Below are 12,318 nucleotides of genomic sequence, written 5' to 3' on the forward strand. Positions count from 1 at the left end.
AAAAAGAGCGCCTAGCAGTAGCCTTTACAGTCCACATTGACATGCCTAAATATATTTGTTAAGCATCATCAGGCATTATTGGGTCCAAGAGACCTGTGGATGCATCACACTACTAACCTCTTCAGCATTATTTTAAAATCATGCTTCACATTTCAGTGACCAAATATGGACTTATAGTTAAGCATCCATTTCACAATGATGACAGGTATGCCTTGCTCTAACCCATTGCTATGGTAACAGATATAGTAGCCATGAGATTTATGGTAAAAGGTATTCCTGAAAGGTCATTTTTTCATTCTTACTTGCATGACTGTACTAAACTACCTAATTATAAAGAGGACTCAGAAGATACTGAGCTCAGCAGGTCCTACAAGTCTTGCATTCACATTTCTTTGTGTTTAAATGTGGGAGATAAAAGAGTGATGCTTTAAAAAAGATGTCAAAATTCTTGCTCCAGACGGAACTAAAGAAAAATAAGAGGAGATTGTAAGCTTACCAGTACTTAAATGAGTACAACTATCCTAAATCCTATACTGCATGAAAGGGAAAATATTTATCACCTGTGAGAATATCATCTTTGGCCTCACTGAAAAGCAACAGAAACTTTTTTAAACTTCCAGACACAATTCATGCCTGAAATTAAATATATATGAGAATTCTTCTGGTTTAATATTTCAAACATACCTTACGATGAGACTATTTACATTTGAAGCTGTAAATGCTACAGTTTTCATCAAAATTTTCAGTTTAGAAAATTTTTATAACTCAGGTAAGGTGGGGGTGGGAAATAATGTTTCAGCAGCAGCTGAGAAAATAGTCACAGCTGGCATACAAGTATCAGGAAAAATGTTCTTCAGTTACAACCATTCAAGTAAATGCATACCAGAGCAAACAATTTCAGTTCATTTCCTGCCTCTTTCCCTCACTCGTGAAGCTGTAAAGAAGCCAGTAATGCACTAATGAAAATATTTTCACAGTATTTTAATTTAAGAAACTGTTATATTCTTGCATTCTTTACATGTCTTTCTTTAAACATGATGACATTAAACCAACTCAGAAGCTGATTTAGGGCCCAAGGTTTCCATGGATCAAAATTTTAAGTATTTTTCTGTCCTGATCAAACTTTGCATTTGTTAAATATACACGTAACAACTTGTGGGTGCTTTCTGAAGTGCTCCTGCTGATGCTGGAACCAGATGGTACACCCAGCCCTAAAAAAACACACAGGAATGCTAAAGTTGTTTTGAGAGGAAATAATACAGTCCTCATGTTAAAAGTATCCTAGAGAAAAGACATACGACACTCACATAGACATGGGTCTCTTGAAAATAGGAAGTCTAACTAGCACAATATGATGTGGGAGAAACAGTGTACATTTGTAGTGAACCAAATAATATAAATAAGTATAAAATAAATATTATAAATGAGTGTTAGGTGCTTCCATAACAGATGAACAATACTGTATTTAAATTGAATTGCAATATCACTTTGTGAAGATATCTGTAGTTACACTCATGTACAACACAAAACTGAAGTAACTGTAAGTTCATGCCACCAAAGAAACCACTTAATAACTTTACCAGATGTTACAATTATCTAGATTTTTTTACTTACCTGCCTCCTATCCCTCTGAGATGATGATGAAGAGGAGGCACTTCTATGTGATGGAGTAGATGTTTTGTGAGCTGGAGATATAATCTTCTCCTCTGAACTCATCTTTGCAGCAAACCTGTAGCAACAATCTTGTGCTCTTATCACTTATGTACAAATGGGCAAGGGACAGTCTTCTGCATTATTCTCTTTCACAGTTTATAAACAGCCAAAGGGGAATTCAATCTCAGCTGAACTGCACCTCAATGAAGAAAAATGTGAGAGACAGAGTGAGTGAACACACCCTTATTCCAAAGTAGCTCCACAGCAAATAAATCTGTTTCTAGCCACTATTTAATCAAATAGATCTCCCAGTTTTTTACTTCCCTTCCTACCAACTACCCAGCACAAACACAAATTCATTTATATTCCCACAGAAGATGTAAGTGGTGTCACATTATTCAAAAACCTCTATGGAAAGGCTTATGGAATTTACAGCAATTTGAAGGCAAACTTTACAAATCCTTGTCAAAGGATTGTTATCCCATCTTGCACAACATCATAACATTATCAAGTAACTCCTTAGGATTTCCCATACAACACAAATACCACTGAGCATCTGGTTTTAATCAGTACTTATTAAAAATCCTGCAGTTAGGTTAAGAACTCCGCAAGCTGTTTTTTAAAAGCAGGTTCCTTTTTCAAAGACAGTGACCTCATTGAAGGGGTGGACAACCCAGTTTCCCAAATCAGCACCTTTCACATGGTGCAGAACTCCGCACATGCTCTCCACATGCTCTCAAAGATGTCTGAAAGGTAACACAAAGTACTTTCAGTGACAAGACTGTGGTCAGGAGGTATTAATCTTTCCATCTGGACCAAAACTTTGGTACATTTACCAAATCCCAGGTAGAAAAAAAACCCAGTAACATACAGACAAAAGCAAGAGTTTCTCAGGTCCTAACTCAGGTTCTCTGGAGTGCCAGTGTCCAAGCCTGGTAGCTCAGGGCTACCACAAGCTGGACCAGCTGGTTCCAGTCAGCTCTGTAATGGCCCCACCACAAGGCACACCTGAGCCCCTCAAAAAAAAAAAAAAAAAAAAAAAAAAAAAAGGATGTTTAAGAAAGTACAGAAAACACCTTAAAGGCAGTGGAGAAGGAACAAAACAAGTAACAAACAACACGGTGAATACCAGGGCCAGAGAACAGAGGAGGCACCCCAGGTGCCAGAGAAGAGGCTTCCCTGCAGCCTGTGGAAGAGTTGGGTAGTCCCAAAGGAACTGTGGACCCTGGAGTACCCCACACCAAACAGATTTTTCTCTGAAAAACTGCAGCCTATGGGGAACTCATGTCAGAGCAGGGGGGAAAGTGTGAAGAGGAAGGAGTGGCAAGGAAAAACTGCTGTGTACTGACCACAAACACCACTTATGGTGGCAGAAGGAGACTAGAGATGTCAGGAATGAAGGACTGAAGTTGAACCTGAGGAAAATAGGAGGAAAGGTGGTGTTTAATGTCTCGTTTCTCACTACTTACATCTATTTTAACTGGCAATGTTAATTTTCCCTAAGCTAAGTATTGCCCACAACAGTAATTGATAGGTAGTCTTCCTGTCTTTATTCAGATCCACCAGCTTTCTCATTCTGTTTTCACCTCCCATGCCATTGAAACAGAGGGGTCTGAGTAGCTGGGTGGGCATTTGGCTGCTGGGTGGGCATTTGGCTGCTGGGTGGGCATTTGGCTGCTGGGTGGGCATTTGGCTGCTGGACAGGCTACAAGGGCCATTGTCTCTCCTGTTTGCTAAACCACAGCTACGTGTATTACCTCTTTGCAAGTATTAGATGCTTTCTCTCATTTACTCCCCTCATTAAGAACCAAAAAATGGACACTTAGGTCAGCACAGAGGATATTTTTGTCAATAGTCAAACACCACCTGTCAAACGCTATCAAAATGTTGCAAGTACCTTAGGACAGTTCAGGAATGGAGTTATAATTCCCAGTGTTTAACAGATTACATTGATCTTGCTTCAGAGAATAGATACTGTGTCTGAACTTCCAATTACCTTGGATAAAATTGTACCTTGAATGATGTTGTTGAACCTAGCATCTATCTTCTTCACTGCCCTCTCTAAAATCTTGAAATAGTGCCTTTCCACATACACTGTGATGACAGCACAACGAGGGTCACCAGAGCACAGCTAGCTTTAGATGGGTGGGGAGAAATGTGCTGTCCTGCACCATGTTAAATAAGATCAGAACAACAATACATTAACTAACACTCAGACATGGCTGCAGGCTCAAGAAATCATGATATATTGAAAACAGAGCTCTAGTTTCTCCAATCACAACAGATATCCAAGCAAAAATATCATCCTGAACACAGAGAAGCAACTAAATACCAAGGGTCAGGGCTGGGCTGGTTGCTAAACAATTGGCACTCTCTGTCTCATCATTCCCAAAAGAGAAATGAAAGGGAGACTTACAAACTGGAAAAGAAAACAAAAACTGCCTTAAAGAAAATATATCATAAAATACATCCCAAACTTTTACCAAACCCAACCTCCCTGATGGCAGAAGTCCCATAAAGTGGCAGTGTGAAATGAAAGTGGAATGGGGCAGAAAGTGGAATGACCTTACTTTATTAGTTATTAGCATGTACAAATGTCAACCATATCTTATGTATGATCCATATCTTATGTATGATCCATATCTTATGTATGAGCTTCCATCTCTGTTAAGGAGTCTCACAGAATTACAGAACCCACACAATATCCACAGAGTCCACATAGCATCCCAGTGGCATGACTGGAAGGACATGGCTGTTTCAGGAGCAAAAGCTGCCCATATAGCCTAAACATCTCAGCAAATTCTCTATTTTCAGGATGACAAGTTCCTCCTAGAAGAAGCCTGAGAAAACGGGTTGTGCTGCAGCTGTTAGAGCCAGCTACCACAAGGTAGAGGTTGTAGGGAGAAACAGGACGAATGGCGCATTGGTTTCAGAACATCAGAGAGAAAATGTAATCAAGTTGCACTGAAAGCCAGGCTTTTCCTTCTATCCTCGTGTATTAGGACTGCTGATCTGGTTTACCAACATCTTCATACCGTACAAAGCCATCAGGCAAAGTTTAGCCAAAGAGATATACCAACAGTGATATCTCAAGGTCTATGCAATTTTCCTATAAATCAAACACCAAATAACAAAAATCAGAACACATAAACTATAACCATAGTTCACAGAGTTGTGTGGAACAGTTATTTAACAGCTAAAAGGACACATTTTCGGTCACTTTCATCTGTGAGGTTAACTGAAATTTTTTTAGCAGAGCAGCTTTTGGAAAATGAAAATCAAACCCTTTTTAAAACATCTTATCTTCACTCATGTGCCTCATGTGGAAAAAAATTCAGTACCAAGATGTAGTGTGGTTGTTCTTTATATCAATGTTACACTAGATAGTTTGAAGGAGACGGAAGCATTGAGAGATACTTACTGATTTCTTGTCACCTTCTATCCAAAGTTAAAATAATAGGTTTGATTCAATATTTCTTAGAAGTATTTCTTGGGAATTCTGTAGACTGGACTATACAGTAGTATAAAAATGTTGATGAAGACACTGACTTTCCATACAAGAATTCATTTATTTTCATTTTCTTTACTGAACAAATGGCATTGTATCTGGAGCTGCACAGATTGCAGTTATTTGCAATTTCATTTTTAAAATTAGTATTTTTATTTTACTGGATGAAATAATTTTAAAAAACAGGAAGGAATGGAATGCAAAAAAAGATAAGATTTAAAAGGTCTGAGTGAGACACATACAAAAGATATTAAAGGAGACAATACAAAAGGGAGAAAACTGAGCAAAGATTGGAGAAACACCAGCTGTATAAACTGAACAACATAAATGGGCAACACAGAGGAGTATAGTCTGTGAAAATTAGTATTAGCAGTATCAGAGGTATGGATATTGCAGCTGTCTCACTTCACAAGCTGCCACCGTAAAGCAAGCGCATTGACACTGGTTGGGGAATCTGCGCCCTCCCAGAACCTGAAGATGTTCCACCAAGCCTGGGCAACAGTATCAACTGGCTTGTGGCTTGTGAAAAGCTAATAGGCGTGAGGAAAACAGACAAATACATGACTTACATAAATCCAGAGTTATAAATAAACCTGAATGTCAAATAACTGTAACAGAAGCTCTCAATGGGTAACTCCAAATGAAGTCCGGATTCAAGTAACAGACTTTGGTGATAAATGTTGTTTTTCACTCTGAGTCTTTTCTGCAAGAATGCCCAGAATGCTTTATAAACTGTTTAATATTTTGTGCAGTGTTGGAGTAATATGAGAAGACAATTTAGTGCACAGAACTGAATCTCTAGACATAAGCAAATGAAAAAATATGTGACTCTGGCATTATTTCACACTGATCTATCAATACGGGGCTGTTTTTCATTTGGGAGTGAAGAGGTTTTCTCTGGTGCTCTGCAGCTGTATAACATAGTCTTTCTATATTTAAGCACTCAGTGCAGGCTGACCTTTGTTTTCACATTGTGAAGAATATGTAACTGCCTGTTTCTGCCCTTTTACTGCAGACCTTCAGTGCAGGAAAATCATAACCACACTTCTCTACACTACATGACTGTTGCAAACACAAGAATATAATGGAAACAAAACATCTCATTGCAGTGGCAATGCTACAGTGATTTAACAGACCACCTATGGAAAATAACCAATTTGTCTCTTTTTTTGTTTTGTTTTCCTTTTTCTTTTTTTTTCCTTTTCTATTCTAAATCCTCATACAACCAGTATTTGAGAATCAGCCACATCATTTTAGTAAAACATCAACTTTTTAGGAAATGTATTTTAATATTTGCTTTCTTTTTTTTGCAGGTCCTGTCAGGAAAATAAAGGACCAGCTCCAGACTCAGGAGTATTACATTGGAGTGATTATGTTTGTCATATCAACAATAGCAGAAAAAATTGAAGCACTTCTTTCTTTTTTTAATTCTAAATCAGTAATTGCCACCAGGAAACCACATTTCCCACATTCTTCTAGCAGTTTTAATATCACAATTGCAGTTTCAAGGCTAATATTTTGAGTAGTCATCAAAAAGCACATCCTCAACTTCTGAACAGTGAATTTTAAGTCCCAGGTAGATACCAAATCATCATTGTTGATCTAAGGGGATCACTGATGATTTTCAGTTCCAATACTCATGAGTAGGAATAAGTTAGATGCTATAGGAAAACTAGGAAATTTCTACTAGCACTAGACATGTTTTTAAAGGTAGAAGATGTTAGGACTCATGTGACTGTTACCATTGCCCCTTTCAAGTATTTTAAATGTTGCACACTCACAGTATAGATAACAAATGTACATGTCTGTGAATATACAAAATATAGGCATACACAAATTATCAATCTGATACTATACATAAGCAATATATACAGTGCCTAAATACTGCCATTAATCACTCTTTATCCCAGATCCAGGAGGATCTAAATTGTGGCTGCAGGAAGGAAATTACTGAAGTTCAGCATTATCCCTGGAAGGGAGCTCAGATACAGACCAAACTGCTGCACTTGGTAAGCACAATTTGCAATTTCCAGGGTCACAGAATCATTTCGATTGGAAAATACCTTTAAGATCTCAAACCCTAAACCTAATGCTGCCAAGTCCACCACTAAACTATGTCCCCACATCTATACAGCTAAAATACCTCCAGGGATGGTGAGACCCAGTTACTTTTTCAAGCATCCTATTTCAACGCTTGAATAATCCTTGCAGGGAAGAAACTTTTCTACCCCAAACTACCAGAAAGAAGGCTGTAGTGAGGTGGGTGTCAGTTTCTTTTCCCAAGTAACAAATGACAGGACAAGAACAGGAGAAGTTTAGACTGGATATTAGGAAAAATGTCTTTCTTGAAAGGGTTGTCAGGCATTAAATCAGACTGTTCAAGAAATAGTTACGTCACCATGCCTGGAGATATTTATAAGACTCATAGACTTTAAAATACTGTAGTGCTTAGGGACATAGTTTACTGGTGGGGTTAGCACTATCAGGTTTATGATTGTGCTTGACCTTAAAGGTCTTTTCCAACCTAAATGACTTCAGGATCATGGAAACTGCAAATTGCACTGACCAAGTGCAGCAGTGAAGATGATCTGCCTGAGATCATAATGTCAACCAGCAGCATAATCAGGGCATATACTTGACTTCCTCCTGCTCAAACCAAGACACTCCTACAGCCACTCCACTTCATCAAAATTCATAGATCTCATGTTTGCTTACAGGGCTTTCTGTGTAGTTAAAATGTGGGCCCTCATTTCCATTACCTCATTGATACTTTGCTAAACTAGCTAAGTATGTAACTACACATTGTAGCAATGCAATCACTAAACTCAATTGATAAAAAAAAAAAGCCCTATTATTTTCTATCGTATTTCATATGATGATAGACAAAGGCAGTGCTTACCCACTTTACACATGCAATTTCCTGTAAACTCTACCAAGATTAGATAATTTATTGGCTAAGTCATGATGTTTATGTCAGCAAGAGCAAAGTCTAAACCTGTATAGCTATACTTAAATTAGGCTACCACTTCTCCTTGACTAGTCAATATTGGAGCAAGCAATAGAAAAGAAAAAAAACATATTTCATAGGTCTCATGTTTTACAGCCCTACATATGACAACCTCCCATAACAAGCATTTGTTGAAAGAATTATCAATGAAATTAAAATTCATTAACATGGTGTTTCCCAAAGCAGATTATTAAATACAGTGATTTTTAAAGGCTTTGCTTTGGTAGTTAAGGCGTGGTTTGCTTGCGGTTTGGGGGTTTGTTTTGTTTATTGGTTGGAGATGTTTGGTTTGCGGGTTTTTCACCTGGTGGGTTTTTTTTGGGGGGTTTGTTTTGGTTGGTTGGTTGGTTGGTTTTTTTGATTGGGTTTTGGGTTGGGGGGGGAGAAATCTTGTGACTTTTTTGCTTTTAATAAGGCCTGATGATGTACGTAGTCTCTACATATTCAACAGCATATTCTACAGGAGTCTGCAGTATCAGCAGACATCAAGAAGATACGCTTTTTCTGTCACTAGCAGTAGCTAGCACCCCCCCAACACTTTACACTTGGTATGCTTTCTTTAACACTGAAGTATCATCCTTTTTCTGGGTGGCTAGTCTGACTTGATAATAGAAAAAATTGAAAATAATGGTTTTGTTATTGCTTTTGTGGGCATGTATCTCTGTAAAATGCAGTTATGACAGACTTTATCAAATAGAGGGATGAGGTCAAAAAACAGACAATCAGACTCAGAGAAGAATAGGTCATTCCAACATCTGTCTTTTCCATTTTCTGCCTGCCAACACAATTAGACAGAGTTTTTCACCCTTCCAGATGCCCTAAAGCATACATGGCAATTAGTGTAGTTCCAGTATGTCCAAACCACTGGTTTAGATGATAATTTCAAAATAATCATCTGCAAATCATTTGCAGTCTCTGAGAATTGCCTCAACAGCTAAAGTGACCCTAAGATTTTCATAAGGATGTTTTTGTTGTTCCATATTCCTCAGGCCATCAAGGTAATAGAATACTATTGATTTGCATGCCATAGAAATATTTTGCATTCTAGAGAGACAGTATATTGACTTGTGCTGTATCCATTTGTAACAGGCTGCTGTGAGCAGAGGCTTAAGGATGTATATATACCTGCAAACACATAAATACAAATATGCAATATATACCAGTTAAGCATTAAACAGGGAAAAGTAACTGATGAACATTATCACCCTTTCTAGACTAACATTAAGTCTAGGACACCTTTTTTGAAAAACAAAACAAAACCAAACAAACAGAAGTGCAACACATGCTATTCCCTCTACCCCCTTCTTAAACTGAAAACATTGCAGGGTGAGGGGGAAACATTGTTTCCTCTTTTTTTTTTTTTTTTTTCCAAATTTTAATCAAAACTCAGGAAATGCTTTGAAGAATAAAAAAAATTCCATGCATCCTGATTTTTTTAATGGGGAAAACCTTTCACAACTTTCAACTATCTCTCTAAAAATGAAACAACTTTTTTCTTTATTTTAGTACTGAATTTTGTCTTTACTACTGGGCTACTTAGACAAAGAAAGAATATATTAGAAGACTTTAGGTTTAACTGGAGTCTCAACTGGACAGTGATCTAAAGCAAAGAACATAATCTCCCTTATAAAAGGGCTACAAAATGCTTTCAGAAAATGCTACTAGTCCTCCATAGCACAGGAGCCTAAAAGGTGCTTGTGGTCCTTGGAATCCATTTTACTGCCCTTCTTTTAATAACCTAGCTCTAGTTTCTATGCATGTTTTATTTCCACTACCACACAAAGATTACATTTTTACTCTATTTTCAATCCTATCAAGTAGAATTTTGATTCATAACAAATTAAGAATTGTCTATGTTATTGATTTTGAGTTTTGAACATTATCATTAAATGCTTGTATGGAGGATGCGCCAAAAAATGGGAAAAAAAAAATAAATCAATCAATGCTGTCTCAAGACAAATGTAATGCATTTATGGGAGCAGATACAAGAATGCAGTAGATGGAATTTGCTCAGATTATGGAGGATGGAAAGAAGAGACACAAAACTGGTGTATTAGTCAGAGCTTCCGACACACTTATTTTTGAGGTGCTAAATAGAAGGTCACACCCAGGAACAAAAAACAGGATGAATTTTTATTATTGGAAGCACTTAGCTTGAAAAACAGTAAGGTTATGGTGGACCATAGCTGCATAGGGTAATAATGTTATGGATTACATATGACCTGAGAAATACCAAGAAAGAATAGGGAGACTGCTACTAAACCACTGTGCCCAATTCTGCTGGCAACATTTCAAACACATTGAGAAATGGGTACAAGAGAGAGCCATGAGCATGACAAGAAGACCAAATACCATCACTACTAATAAAAGATTTATAGAGGTCAATCTAATTAGTTTGTCAAAGAGCAGACTGAAGGGCCACTGGATGACAATATATATATATAGCCCAATACATGGGGGGAGAGGGGGTGTATGTCATTTACTATCAGAATTCTTCTCAAAGGTATACAAAATCTGATGGGACAAAAAGAAGAGACAAATATATGCAAGTCAGAAATAAGGCACAGATTTATAATGGTGAAGATAATTAAACACTGAAAAAATACACTGAGGATTACAAAGAGTGTTTGCAGGGTATGAGAAGACATTTTCAGATTAAAATGGAATTTTTTTATTACTACTTTTTAAAATGTATTCCAAAGTTCAGCCATTACTGCTGGATTTGTAAGCAGAAATTAATGGTCCATTCCATGCTAAGAATTCAGGCTAGATCACAATGTTGCCTCTCTCCATCCCCGTTCCCAAAACTGAAACTACCAAAAAAAAAAAAATCAAAACCACACCACAAAATAACAAAAAAAAAAAAAACAACCAACCACAACACCCAAACCACCACAACACCCAACCAACCAAAACAAACAAAACCAACCAAAACAACAGCCAACAAATTGACCCAGAAAAAAAGGAGGGATAAACAAAAAAATAATTATTTTTTTCTATTATCTTACTCTTGAGCTCTGTTGTACCCCACTCCTCCAATTTTGTCACCATATGGCACTAGGTATTTATTAAGCCTGATCTTTTGTATGGAACAATGTTAATGTTCTTCAAGTCTAGAGAAATAGGTATTCTGATCACTGCTAATACTTGTTTTTCTTACTGCTTTAAATAAATCTGTCTTGCTGACACATTTGAAACTTAAGTTTCCATGGAAGAGCAGCAGCACATCATGAAGTAATTTTTTAAATCTCATTAATACTGGGATTTCTTTGCACCTCACTAAGATTATCATTGATATGTCAAGAAAGTAACAAAATATCTCAAGCACTTCACAAAAACATTAGGAATCAGAGGTATGGCTGAAAGGACTGAGATGCAATAATCACTTTTTAAGTTCCTGCAAATACTAAGATATGTCATTTGGAGTTAAACTGAGCACAAGAATGGGTGGGTTGCACAAAAGCAGTTTCCTGACAGAGCAAATCAGCAACAAATAAAAAATCCCTGCAACAAACAAACAAAAAAGTATCCCTTTTATCTTAATGCACAGCTGGTTATCTCTTGACTCTCTTTCATGAGAGAAATACATACTATTTCCTATCATCACACTAAATACTAAGTCCCGCACATATCAATAGCTAGATATGCTTAGTTCTTCCTACTTTTGAAATCCTAATGAATTCATATTCAGCTGCACAACAAACAAACAGTGTAAAAACACTCAAAAGTGACATTCATTTGCCATAGAAGGAACTCTCCGCTTCCAACACTACTAATAATTTTGTCTCAAATTACACTACACTAAATTGCCTCCACCTGTGCATGAAGCATGATTTAATATGAGAAGAGAAATGCCCTCAGGTACCTTGCACAAGAACAAGATCTAACTATTCAATGAATATTCTCATCACTGAAAAGAGGTATGCTCTCCACCAGTCATTAATATCCAAAACACAAACAGAAAACTACTCCTAATACAATACATATAAAATCAATACCTATATTGATTTTTATAGACATAACCAGAGTATAAAACCAACAGACACTATTGTGATCAGCTAACATGAAAAGGACCAAGGAAATTTTCCAGCCTAGTTACTGTTTGAAATAAACCACACAATTCAGCAGATTATCCAACAGCAATGTAAAA

General features: G+C 37.1%; 1 protein-coding gene across 6 annotated transcripts in view; it reads right to left on the reverse strand.

Moving 5' to 3' along the window:
* Positions 1-12,318, reverse strand: part of OSBPL6 (oxysterol binding protein like 6) — a 98,671-nt gene that overhangs the window by 53,730 nt on the left and 32,623 nt on the right. For 2 of the 6 annotated variants that reach the window (XM_068138504.1, XM_068138503.1), the window contains exon 2: positions 1,615-1,846. In XM_068138504.1, the coding sequence (XP_067994605.1) occupies positions 1,615-1,716 (102 nt within the window). In that variant the 5' untranslated portion in view covers positions 1,717-1,846. Of the gene's footprint in view, positions 1-1,614; positions 2,440-12,318 lie in introns of those variants that run through there. The other 4 variants (XM_068138506.1, XM_068138505.1, XR_010987359.1 and 1 more) reach the window with 3 other exon arrangements.

Source organism: Melanerpes formicivorus, unplaced genomic scaffold, assembly GCF_026170545.1.
Source record: "Melanerpes formicivorus ecotype bairdi unplaced genomic scaffold, bMelFor1.0.p_v2 SCAF_5, whole genome shotgun sequence".
NCBI classification, from domain to species: Eukaryota; Metazoa; Chordata; class Aves; order Piciformes; family Picidae; genus Melanerpes; species Melanerpes formicivorus.